The sequence below is a fragment of the Bombus terrestris genome, chromosome 8 (assembly GCF_910591885.1).
Source record: "Bombus terrestris chromosome 8, iyBomTerr1.2, whole genome shotgun sequence".
Lineage (NCBI taxonomy): Eukaryota > Metazoa > Arthropoda > Insecta > Hymenoptera > Apidae > Bombus > Bombus terrestris.
Window position 1 is genome coordinate 1,007,776 of NC_063276.1, and position 11,366 is coordinate 1,019,141.

At 37.2% G+C, this 11,366-nt stretch overlaps 2 protein-coding genes across 5 annotated transcripts in view; one reads left to right on the forward strand and one right to left on the reverse strand.

Moving 5' to 3' along the window:
• The window catches only part of LOC100648516 (sushi, von Willebrand factor type A, EGF and pentraxin domain-containing protein 1), a 51,987-nt gene extending 42,933 nt beyond the window's left edge, over positions 1-9,054 (forward strand). For 2 of the 3 annotated variants that reach the window (XM_048408040.1, XM_003397118.4), the window contains exons 25-37: positions 6-171; positions 306-557; positions 666-1,207; positions 1,306-1,518; positions 1,607-1,762; positions 1,972-2,095; positions 2,366-2,428; positions 3,607-3,797; positions 4,453-5,090; positions 5,468-5,817; positions 6,302-6,504; positions 6,587-6,700; positions 8,107-9,054. In XM_048408040.1, coding sequence (XP_048263997.1) covers positions 6-171; positions 306-557; positions 666-1,207; positions 1,306-1,518; positions 1,607-1,762; positions 1,972-2,095; positions 2,366-2,428; positions 3,607-3,797; positions 4,453-5,090; positions 5,468-5,817; positions 6,302-6,504; positions 6,587-6,700; positions 8,107-8,138 — 3,044 coding nt within the window. In that variant the 3' untranslated portion in view covers positions 8,139-9,054. The remainder of the gene's footprint in view (positions 1-5; positions 172-305; positions 558-665; positions 1,208-1,305; positions 1,519-1,606; positions 1,763-1,971; positions 2,096-2,365; positions 2,429-3,606; positions 3,798-4,452; positions 5,091-5,467; positions 5,818-6,301; positions 6,505-6,586; positions 6,701-8,106) is intronic. The other variant, XM_012310884.3, reaches the window with a different exon arrangement.
• Positions 9,055-9,643: 589 nt separating this feature from the next.
• On the reverse strand, positions 9,644-11,266 carry LOC105665982. Of its 2 annotated transcripts, none has more exons than XR_007224941.1 (4): positions 11,024-11,266; positions 10,875-10,939; positions 10,187-10,580; positions 9,644-10,128 (listed from the first exon to the last, which is right to left on the reverse strand). XR_007224941.1 is itself a non-coding variant. In XM_020864256.2 (4 exons), exons 2-4 carry the CDS (start codon positions 10,229-10,231, stop codon positions 9,664-9,666), a joined length of 414 nt encoding a protein of 137 aa, XP_020719915.1. In that variant the 5' UTR covers positions 10,232-10,580; positions 10,875-11,266; the 3' UTR covers positions 9,644-9,663. The 2 variants fall into 2 exon arrangements, 1 of the variants encoding a protein (XP_020719915.1); XM_020864256.2 differs by having other exon boundaries at positions 9,644-9,995; positions 10,092-10,128; positions 10,875-11,266.
• Between the last annotated feature and the right edge of the window lie 100 nt (positions 11,267-11,366).

Below are 11,366 nucleotides of genomic sequence, written 5' to 3' on the forward strand. Positions count from 1 at the left end.
TTCAGCTATCCAAGTGGATTACGACTTGTACTTCAGCGACCCAGCGCGCAGTAGCGCAGCCCAAGTGATTCCATTCTTTACTGGAGGGCGAAAGAGCTTAACAGTGGCCATGTGGGTGCAATATACTCAAAAAGATGAAGCTGGAATATTCTTCACTCTCTATTCAGTCAGGTAGACGCTCATATTGACACCTTTTTCTTAGATATAGATTTAAATTAAAGTTTCCCAATAATAATAATTTATTGTTAACGCGTTGTTATATTATTACAACAATAATCATAGAAATTGCTTCATTTCTGTTTCAGCTCTCCACACGTTCCTATAAATAGAAGACTTATGATCCAGGCACACAGCAATGGAGTCCAAGTGTCGTTATTCCACGATCTGCAAGATGTTTATCTGCCATTCAGAGAGTATGCAACGATTAACGATGGCCAGTGGCATCACGTTGCTGTAGTTTGGAATGGTGAAAACGGTGGAGAATTGGTCTTAATAACAGAGGGTCTAATTGCCAGCAAGACGGAAGGTTATGGAAGTGGAAGATCTCTTCCTGCTTAGTAAGTACCTTGTCTTAGTTATCTAGAATACATACGTATAGTTAGCTTGTCCCATCTAACTATGCTTCGCTTAACCACGCATAAATTTATAAAAACTCCATCTTTCAGTGCCTGGGCAGTGCTTGGTAAACCACAGAGCGAAAATACGAAAGGCTACACGGAATCAGGCTTCCAAGGACATCTGACCAAGGTACAAATCTGGAGTCGAGCCTTACATATCACGAACGAGATCCAGAAACAAGTTCGCGACTGTCGTACCGAACCTGTTCTCTACCAAGGTTTAGTCTTAACTTGGGCAGGCTACGATGACACAGTCGGAGGAGTAGAGAGAGTCGTGCCTTCACACTGTGGACAAAGAGTATGTCCACCTGGATACGGCGGTACCAAGTGTCAACAATTGGAATCCGACAAAATTCCACCGAAAATGGAGTACTGTCCAGGCGACCTTTGGGTGATCGCCAAGAACGGCTCAGCTATAGTTAGCTGGGATGAACCGAAATTCATCGATAACGTTGGTATAGTGAGGATCCAGGAGAAGAATGGACATAGGTCAGGACAAACATTAATGTGGGGAACGTACGATATTAGTTACGTGGCTTATGACCAGGCTGGAAATTCTGCCAGCTGCAATTTCAAGGTCTATGTACTATGTAAGTGAACTCTATGTACAATTCGAATTGTGTTTTCTAGTATTACGCGACTTTTATGAAACAGAGACATTTCAGGGATAATTTGTTTCATCTTTCAGCCGACTTCTGTCCAGAATTACCAGATCCAATTGGAGGCACGCAACAATGCAAAGACTGGGGCTCTGGTGGTCAGTTCAAGGTCTGCGAGATATTCTGCAACCCTGGATTGAGGTTCTCTCAAGAAGTACCGAAATTCTACACCTGCGGAGCTGAAGGATTCTGGAGACCAACCAACGATCCGTCCCTTCCTCTCATCTATCCAGCTTGTACAAGTAAGTTTAACGTTAAATTGCTTCTCGTATTTTTCTTTTTCATTTGTTGTTCTAATTCATGTATCATACTGTTATATCTGTTGCTCAGGTGCCACACCAGCGCAGCGTGTATTCAGAATCAAAATGAACTTCCCAACATCAGTGCTATGTAACGAAGCTGGTCAAGGAGTGCTCAAGAAGAAAGTTCGAGATGCTGTGAATTCTTTGAATAGAGATTGGAATTTCTGCTCATATTCGTACGAAGGTAAACAATATTTTGTATAACTTACGAATTATTTGTAGAACTATTTTTCATTCGACATAAAAGAAAATTTGTGGCTCTCGTTGTAAGTTCCGAAAAAAGCTTAAAATAGCAATCGATTCAGCTCTTAGATGGTTTAATCCACAACCTCGTTATATCAAACTTTGTACTGTATTAAAAAATTCTTAACGAATGTATTTTGTCTTTCATAGGAACTCGCGAATGTAAAGATTTGCACATCGATGTTCAATGCGATCATCGCATACGCACCACCAGAGAAACGAACGAAGAGGATGGTGGGACTTACATAATCTCAGCAGTAGTGCCAGCTGAACCGTAAGTATTTTATCCTATCAACCAACAGTATCTCCACGTCAAACATCTCCGCGCTGTTCAAACAAATAGAATGAAAAATTATAGAATAGAAAGAAATAGAAGTGAAATTTCTATTTAAAACGGATATCACGTTCACTTTAGTTATAGCAATGAAATTTATGATCTACTAAACATCGCGATACAGCTTCGAAAAATCATGGAAAAATAACATCAGATAGGATGTGCGAGAATGATTGGTACTTAGCATTTGTTACTTGTGTTGCATCGTAGAACGAGACAAGCTCGGCAAGGAAGCGATACCTACGAGGTGGAGATCTCGTTCCCGGCGATAAAGTAAGGACACAGCAACTCGATTTAAGCCACGTGCGAAACGTATCATTGTACATGTGTTCTCGTCATTCGGGTCTCGGTATTATCCGACATTCATCTCACCATTTTTAAATATATTAAGATCCACGTTACATGAAGCATTTTACCATTCCGAGCGAAATCACAGATGCATGAATCGTACATGGAAAAACAATAATCGTAATCTATATCATAATGTTACTAAACTCGAACTAATTAGACTAATTAAATAGGTCGGCTCTTCTAACGTGACGAGGAACCGTTCTTGTCAAATGTGTATTTATAAGAGGAGAATCGAGCGATGGTCGATTTTAATAAGTTGTCGTTTTAATGTCGTTTATATTATTTTTATTTGTTTCTGTCGACGATGTGAATATTTATTTATGGAATAGTTATGGTACGAACGAGATTCTGACAACTGTTAAGTCGACTCTAACCGACAATTACGAAGTAAACGCTGGTATGCACGTTGTTACTAACTGTTCACACACGACGAACTAGTTGAATGGGACACTTTACCAGGAACCAACGAGTCGATAGTAGAATAACAATTTAACTGGAACCGCGTAACACTGGACTTGAAACCAAGCTGTTAGATTAAACAATGAATAGTTTTAACGGATTATATTTTATTTCTCATCGTTCGGAAACCGTACAGGGCATATTTTTCAATCCAGTAAACTTCTTAACGAAATTTTCACAAATATTTTTGTGAAAATTATTTTATACGATCTGATGTTTTTAATTTTTCAATTTTTACGTATATACGTTGTTTGGAACTTAGCGAAGAATTTTGTTCAGAATTTATAAATCCATAGAAATCGGATATGTAATATGTTAAAAACTATCGATTGTTTTAAATACCAAACAGCTTCGGTTCGCGATATTAACAGAAGATTAAACCTCCCAACGACATTCTGCCTCAGGCATGTAATACATTAGAATTCCAGGATGTGTTAGACATTAAACATTACGTAGGTATATAAATTAATTGGTGTCGATAATAGGTGACACTACTGGCCAGGAACCAATGGAAAGGCTGCCTGATTACCTCCGCCTTCAGATAACGGCTGTACATACTTGCGCATACTCTCCTTTTGCCTGCCGCTAAAATATACCACTCATCGATTTCCAATTTATCAATTGAATTTCATATTTTATAGCGACCCGATTTTGAACGCAAACTCGAACGAAAGAGCGACTGTTCAAACTCTATTGGAGAGATTAATCCTGGAGGAAGATCAGTTCGACGTTCACGATATTTTGCCCAATACCGTGCCAGATCCAGCTTCTTTGATGTTGGAGTCTGATTATGATTGTCCTGTTGGACAAGTCGTTATGGCACCTGATTGTGGTAAGTATATTTAAAAGATTTTGAAACAGTTGTTGCAAATTGTTGCGGTATTTAATTCCTTGCAGTTAAAAAGATTAGTCTTGGCCTTGAAAAATAAAATGGGTGAATACTGTACACGTTTCAAATTCCTCCGTCCTATTCAGAATATCTTCCCATTCGCCTCATTTAAATCGCTGCGTTTACGACTAGAATATCTAAATACTTACGTAAACACCTACGTTCCTAATTGGAATATTCAAATATCCATTTAAACGCATTCCGCATAATCCATTTCTACTCGAATTAGACTAACTGTAATTTCCTATGTCATCGGCTAGAACACGTACGTATTTAGATATGTTCCAAATTTGCCCATAAAGAATTAGAATATTCAAACACCCGCCTAAATCCCCCCAAAAGTTCTAAGCTTCAAACCCAATTCTCACGTTCACGTGAATTACACGAGATTCCCAATTTCTGTAATTTTAAATGTTCTGTAATTTTCCTCTATTCATTCCCACGCAGAATATTCAAACAGCCATCTAAATTCCCCTCCAATATCTCGAACCCCACGTATATCTCATTTTCATCAAGTTTCTATGTCCTCAGATGTCTTCCTTGATTGTCCAAAAAACCATAAACCTCATATTTAACCCCATATTCATTCTAATTACAGTGCCATGCGCCGTGGGAACGTATTACGACGAAGAAACGAAACAGTGTCTGTCTTGTCCAGTGGGAAGCTATCAGAGCGAATCAGGTCAACTGAAATGCAGTTCCTGTCCGGTGATAGCAGGACGTCCTAGCGTAACGGTGGGACCAGGTGCTCGAAGCGCAGCCGATTGCAAGGAACAATGTCCCGCCGGAAAATACTACGACGACCTGGCTGGTCTCTGTCGAAGTTGCGGCCATGGTTTCTATCAACCTAACGAGGGTAGTTTCTCGTGTTTATTGTGCGGCCTGGGAAAAACTACTAGAACAGCGGAAGCTGTGTCTCGTGAAGAATGCAGAGACGAATGTGGCTCTGGACAGCAATTGGCTGTCGAAGGAAAATGCGAACCCTGCCCAAGAGGAAGTTACAGAACTCAGGGTGTTCAAGCTGCCTGTCAAGCGTGTCCTGTTGGCAGAACGACACCGAATATGGGTTCTGCGGCGATAGAAGAATGTTCTTTGCCTGTATGCGAACCTGGAACGTATTTGAACGGAACGCTGAACGAATGTATGGAGTGCAAGAAGGGAACGTATCAGTCGGAGCCGCAGCAAACCTTCTGCATACCTTGTCCTCCTAATACCAGTACCAAAGGAACAGCCGCGGTGAGTTTCGTTTTCTGTGCAACTGTGACTTTTAACATTTATGGTAGAACTAGGTTCGTTTAAACTTTTCTTAGCACCGTAAATTCTAACATAATTCTTACTCTTTAAGAATTTCGAAATTTTTTAGATACTCGAGTTTCTGAGAATTTCAGAATCGTGTTAACTTTTCGATTTTTAAGGACTTGAGATTTTTAATTTTGAATTTTCGAAGATTTCAGAATGTTCAAAATTTAAGTTTCTAAGCGTTTCAGTATTTTTAATAAGTAGAATACAGACTGAAATACGATTGATAGAAATACCATGCTCCGATAACTGATCGACAGAGTTAATTCAATATTTTTAATTAAAATGTGTTGCTTCTTTTTTTTTTTAATTAGACCAGCAAAGCTGATTGCACTAATCCATGCGAGACAAGCGACGCGGAAATGCACTGCGACGCGAACGCGTATTGCTTGCTAATACCGGAAACGAGCGACTTCAAATGCGAGTGCAAGCCAGGATATAATGGAACCGGAACCGAGTGCACCGATGTCTGCATGGGCTACTGCGATAACGAAGGAGTATGTCTTAAAGATTCGCGAGGTCAACCATCCTGCAGATGCAGCGGAAGTTTCACCGGAAAACGGTGTACGGAAAAGTCTGAGTTCTTCTATATCACAGGTGGCATTGCTGGTGGAGTTATCTTAATCATCTTCGTCGTTCTTCTTGTATGGATGATCTGTGTCAGGTTAGTGGGCCACAAAATTATCAACTCTTTCTTTAGATCGAACTATATATTCGTTAATTTCTAATAGATTCATTTCTCCACCAAATGGGAAATCTATGAATTTTTCTACATAATCGTTTTTGGTAATACGAAATCGATTACTAAATTTAAAGATCGTAAAATGTACGTGAATTAGCGTTTTGAAAATCTGCTGTTGGATATTTGTAAAGAAAAGAAAAGATATGACTCCAATTATAATAGCATAACGATAAAAAGAATATAAATTGCCTTTCGTAAAAATAATCTGAACCGTAATATTTACATACTAATACACGATATATGACTATATCATAGTAATCTGTATAATAACAATATACAGTAATAATATAAATCATTGCTGTATACGAATAATACCATAAATTGGTGAATGAAACGAGGAATTTTCTATGACCAGAACAATCTCCTAGAAATATGAAGTGAAAAATAAAATAAATTCTCTCTACAGAGCTTCCAGAAAGAAGGAACCTAAAAAGATGCTAACACCAGCGACAGACCAAAATGGTTCGCAAGTGAACTTCTATTACGGCGCGCCCACACCGTACGCGGAATCTATCGCGCCGTCCCACCATAGTACCTACGCTCACTATTACGACGATGAGGAGGACGGCTGGGAAATGCCTAACTTTTACAACGAGACCTACATGAAAGGTGAGAATAAAAACGGGACACTGCGAGAAGTACACATTAAGTTTCACAACTTTCACGACTTCTCTCTGCGTCTTCTTTCCAGAGAGTCTGCACAATGGCAAAATGAACAGTCTTGCACGCTCCAACGCCAGTATTTACGGCACGAAAGACGACCTTTACGATAGACTGAAACGTCATGCGTATCCTGGCAAGAAAGGTTGGCATACCATTTCCAAATAAGCCTTCAGTGTCTCCTTCTTTCTTTTTCCATAATAAAGGAATTTGTAAAAATACTCGCGAAACATGTGACTGGACTGTGGATATTTATGCATTTATAATATATTATAATACGCACAAAGATAACCAAGAATGAGTACAAACGTAAAGATATACGTGTAAAATATCAAAAATAAAATACGTGTTAGCAGATTTAGAATTTAAGAGTGTCGCTTCCTTATCAGTGTCTATAAAAGTATCAGTTTGCATAGATAACTTCGCAGTCTGGTTATCACATTAAGGGTAACTATAATTTATTAGATTGTAGTACCTATAAGTATCAAGATAACCCGAAGGTTATCATTTTAAGTGATTTTTTTAACGGCGGATACGAGATACACTGCTCAAAATGATTGTAGATTCGCTATTACGAATGGTTCTACCGAACTGAACGAGCCAGCACAAATATAAAAGGCCTATACGCTTAATAAAAATTAACTTTAAGACAATCGTTAAAAAAAATAAAAATAACTAAGTAATTATAATGAAAATCAATCCTCTAACATTTTTGAGGAGCATATATGTATACTTTCCTACGAAAAAGATAACTACTAGTGTCCTTACAAAGAATTCGACAAATATTCCTTCCATAGGATATTCTTCCATTGAAAGCATTCAAATACCGTGCTAGAAACATTTCTCGTATCATTAGAAACAACGGAGGTATGAAAGTGGCCTGTTTCAGCTGGAACACCCTGTATTTATACTTATGTATATAATTGTTCAGATAATGCGGTGGTACCTACGACCGTAACTTTTCTATATCTAAAGGTCAAATTGCAATAGGTCGTTGGGTTCGCCTTCGCGTCATCTGCCGTACTGTATTAAAATAGAAATGACGGTACAGAAAAACATTCCGCGCATCTTCCGCCATTTTCATTCGTTCTGCCAATCCATCAGGATTCTCAACCTATGGATCATGATCCCATGAGAGTGGCAGGATGTTTTCTGAATGGTCACCGCAGTTATTCTTACAATTAGTTGTAATTATTTTTATAGAATACTCCATAGAATATTAAACGTTAAGTTACTTAAATATTAGTCTAGAATATTACATATAAAAAATCTATTTTTTGTGCGTTTTCTTTATCCTCTTAAAAATTCCTTCTTATACAAATGTTAAAGAGAAAGGTTGCAGATCATTTTTTTATTATGAAAGTATATCGCGGCACGAAGATATTTAGGAAATAATTTGCTCCAAGATAATAAAAAAAGCGAAACACAGTCGGGAAATATGGTCCGCTCAATTCTTATCCGTTCTATTCATCCTCAGAGCCAAAACTTTGAAATTTCCAGGAAACTAATGAGAAAAAATAGTTCTAACGAGGTGCGCAAATATTTTTCCAGACAAAAGCGACAGCGATAGCGAGGGCCAGTGACCACGACGAGTGACCCGCGTTCTACCATCGTAGAATACAAAGAAGAAAGAAAAGTACATCCTAGTTACGCAGATTTTATAAAGGATGTCCCATCGTCGAGACCAATTTATTTATTATTCCCAGACGAGGATCGTACCGGGGTGGCGCGTTCGAGGAGATTCGTGGTTTCCGGCGTGGAAAAAAAGGTCGATATCGAACCCGCGTGAACCTCTCGAACGCGTGTATTCTCGTCGAACGTGTACAATGATACAAAGTGACGTTGCGTTGATCGATTTATCCAGAGACGAGATCGAGTCCTGGAACGACGATCCGTCGTCTTTTTTTTTTTAAGTAGGATCGTTGTTTCGGCACCCGTTAACACATCGATCAACGAAATCGAGAGAACGAAACGTTCGCAACGAAAAAAAAGACTATTAAGCGTGAGGTTGTAATTTTATGTAATTTATAATACCACCTAGCCTAGTTAAGGACTATTCTCTTTTTTATTTTCTATCGATTAACTTTCCACGTCTTTCTCTCTCTGTCTGTCTCCTACGATTTATAACGAGATGCGAACGAGAGGAGCAAGTGTGTGCATGTATGTTAATACAACTCCCCCCCCCCTGTTTTTCTCTCCCCTTTCAAGTTCACTGTCCCCCTTATACATTAAGCGAATTTATATTTTGTTACTATAGATAATATGTGTATCACTCTCGCTGTAATATAAAAACGTTGCATGTAGGCGACTCGTGCAGATTAACCGGGGAAAGAAAACAATCAAAAAAAAAAAGAAAAGAAATGGAAAAGATGGAACGAACGATCCCAAGAACTGATCGCGAATGTACATTGAACCATGCCTACCAACCTGTTTTTCACTTGTATTGTAAAAACTTTAACAAACGGTTGTTTTTTTTTATTAATAAAATATATTACAAGATACTGTAGTTTTATTATATTTATTCTTTCGTCTGAAGATCGATTTCCGTCGATCGAAGATGGCTCTTTAGATTTGAAGATTTTAATAAAATATAGTACGAAGAAATACTGTTTTCTTTTTACTACTTATCCTTTCGTTTGGATTAATTCTTATGGATTGAAACTGGATTTTGTAGTTTAAATATATATTCTGCTAGAGTACTGTTTTCTCTTCTGTATTATTTATCCCGCCAATTAGGTGGACTTATATCTATCAAAGTTGGATTTCAATTAATCCAAGCTATTGTTCACTTTTATCGTAAAAACCTCGATAAACGATTGTTTCTTTATTAATAGACCGCGAATCTCTATGCAATTTCTTTATGTAATTTTTGTGAACATAATTGGAACGATGAGGGCTAAATAAACTAAAATAGAAACTAAAAATAAAAAAGTAAAAAAAAAAAAACTTACAATGAATATTTTAATTTGGACGGTACGTTACTGCATACTGTACATTTTTCCATTTTTAAATGTGCTATAATTACAGGAATATCTACGGTCCGTCGATTAATAAAATTTACCATATAAATAAATATTACGATAAGATATTGCTTTTTCTCTTTTTTTATTATTTATCATTTTGTTTGAATCGACCTTTATTAGTAGAAGTTGTATATTTTGATTTGAATATTTTTTCGTCCAATCTTAAAGGGATTACTCTGTACATTTTGTCCTCGAACACAAAATCGTCCCAGGCATCTTTGCGCGTGTCCGGCTTTAAGTGTTTTCGCGTGTTCCTCGCGTGATCTTCATAGGATTTGCTTAAGCGAAAAATCGTGTCGTAATAACGTCCATTGCCAAAATTCTGTTCGTTTTCATTTGTCTTGTCGTTATCTTCGTTCTCAATATCTGATTCATCGGAGCTGATAATATAGTCCTTGTTTTCGTGGTTTACCGATTCTATCGACGGACGAAACGTAGCAAAATATGATTGGCAAAATTATAGGAAGATGATAATACGTGTATACGACTTAAACAGGTTCGTGATTCATGTACCTTGCTTAGAATTGCCTGTCATCAGTTCCAATAGCAACTGGAAGTATTTTAAGCCACTTATTGTTGTTTCATAATTACGACAATTATCGTGTTACCTTTACGTGGTCTGCGAAATCCGTGGAATCTAATTTATGCATCATGAGTTATGTTTGCTTTGTTCCAGTTGTATGATTGTCGAGTTAATAGATTAATTACGATGTCTTGTATTCAACTACATTTTTCCCTATTTTTTTGAGAATATTATTTTTCTTGTTTGTCCATTGTGGTTTTGGTTAGTACGTTGGATGGAGGAGTAACGATGAATTGACTGTTTGATCGATAAAATAGTTGTTCATTGTTTCGATTCCAATCACTTCGACCTAAGTTTAACGCAGGCGTTCCAAAGTGCAAAATTTGGTTATAGGTATTTCGTTATAGTGACAGTTCGTAAGAGGTTGCATCATAATTGTGCTAACATTGTGATTAATCATTACGTAACTCCTAATGTATCTAAAATGTCCAGAATATTATGTACATTTAGTTTTGAAATAGTTGATTCATTAATTAAATGTGATTAATTATACGTAATTAATATTATTATATCGCATCGTTTATCTTATATTAATTATACGATCTATGATATGATGTTAAATAAATTTTTAATATATTTATTTTTAAATTAATGAAATAAAACAAAAATAAATTATTAATAAACGAAGTGATCATGGTCGCAAATGAAAATGTTGCGTAGTTCCAAATATTATCCATTTTCGTAATCGTATCACGTGGATACATAACACGTACCATCAACTCCATCTAGTAACACGTTACGTTCTTCGCGGAACTGATTCACTCCAACGATAAAGTTGCTGAATTATTAATGCGGCATATTCCAAAATAGATTAGTCACATACCGCAAAAAAACAAATACATCACATTTTTATGTAACTGACCTAGTACGTTGTCACGTAATCATTGTTTCAATGTGCTCGAACGAACCTATATTTTTACATCATGCAACAGACCTCATACTATATGTCACTAGAAGAGCGACACAAATATTTACATAAGTAGTGACTTTCTGCTCGTCTTTATACGCAGTAACATTACTTTCCGCTTCAAACAAACTTCTCGTTCAAAAATAAATCTCAAACCTCCCTAACATGACTATAGAATATGGGAGAATTTTAGTCGTAGGGCGACTTAAGTTACGAGTGTCGAAAAGTGGAAAAATACGATTATCGACTGGAACTTCCCTGGTCCCATATCGAATCTACGTGTCAGACCTCTTCCCAC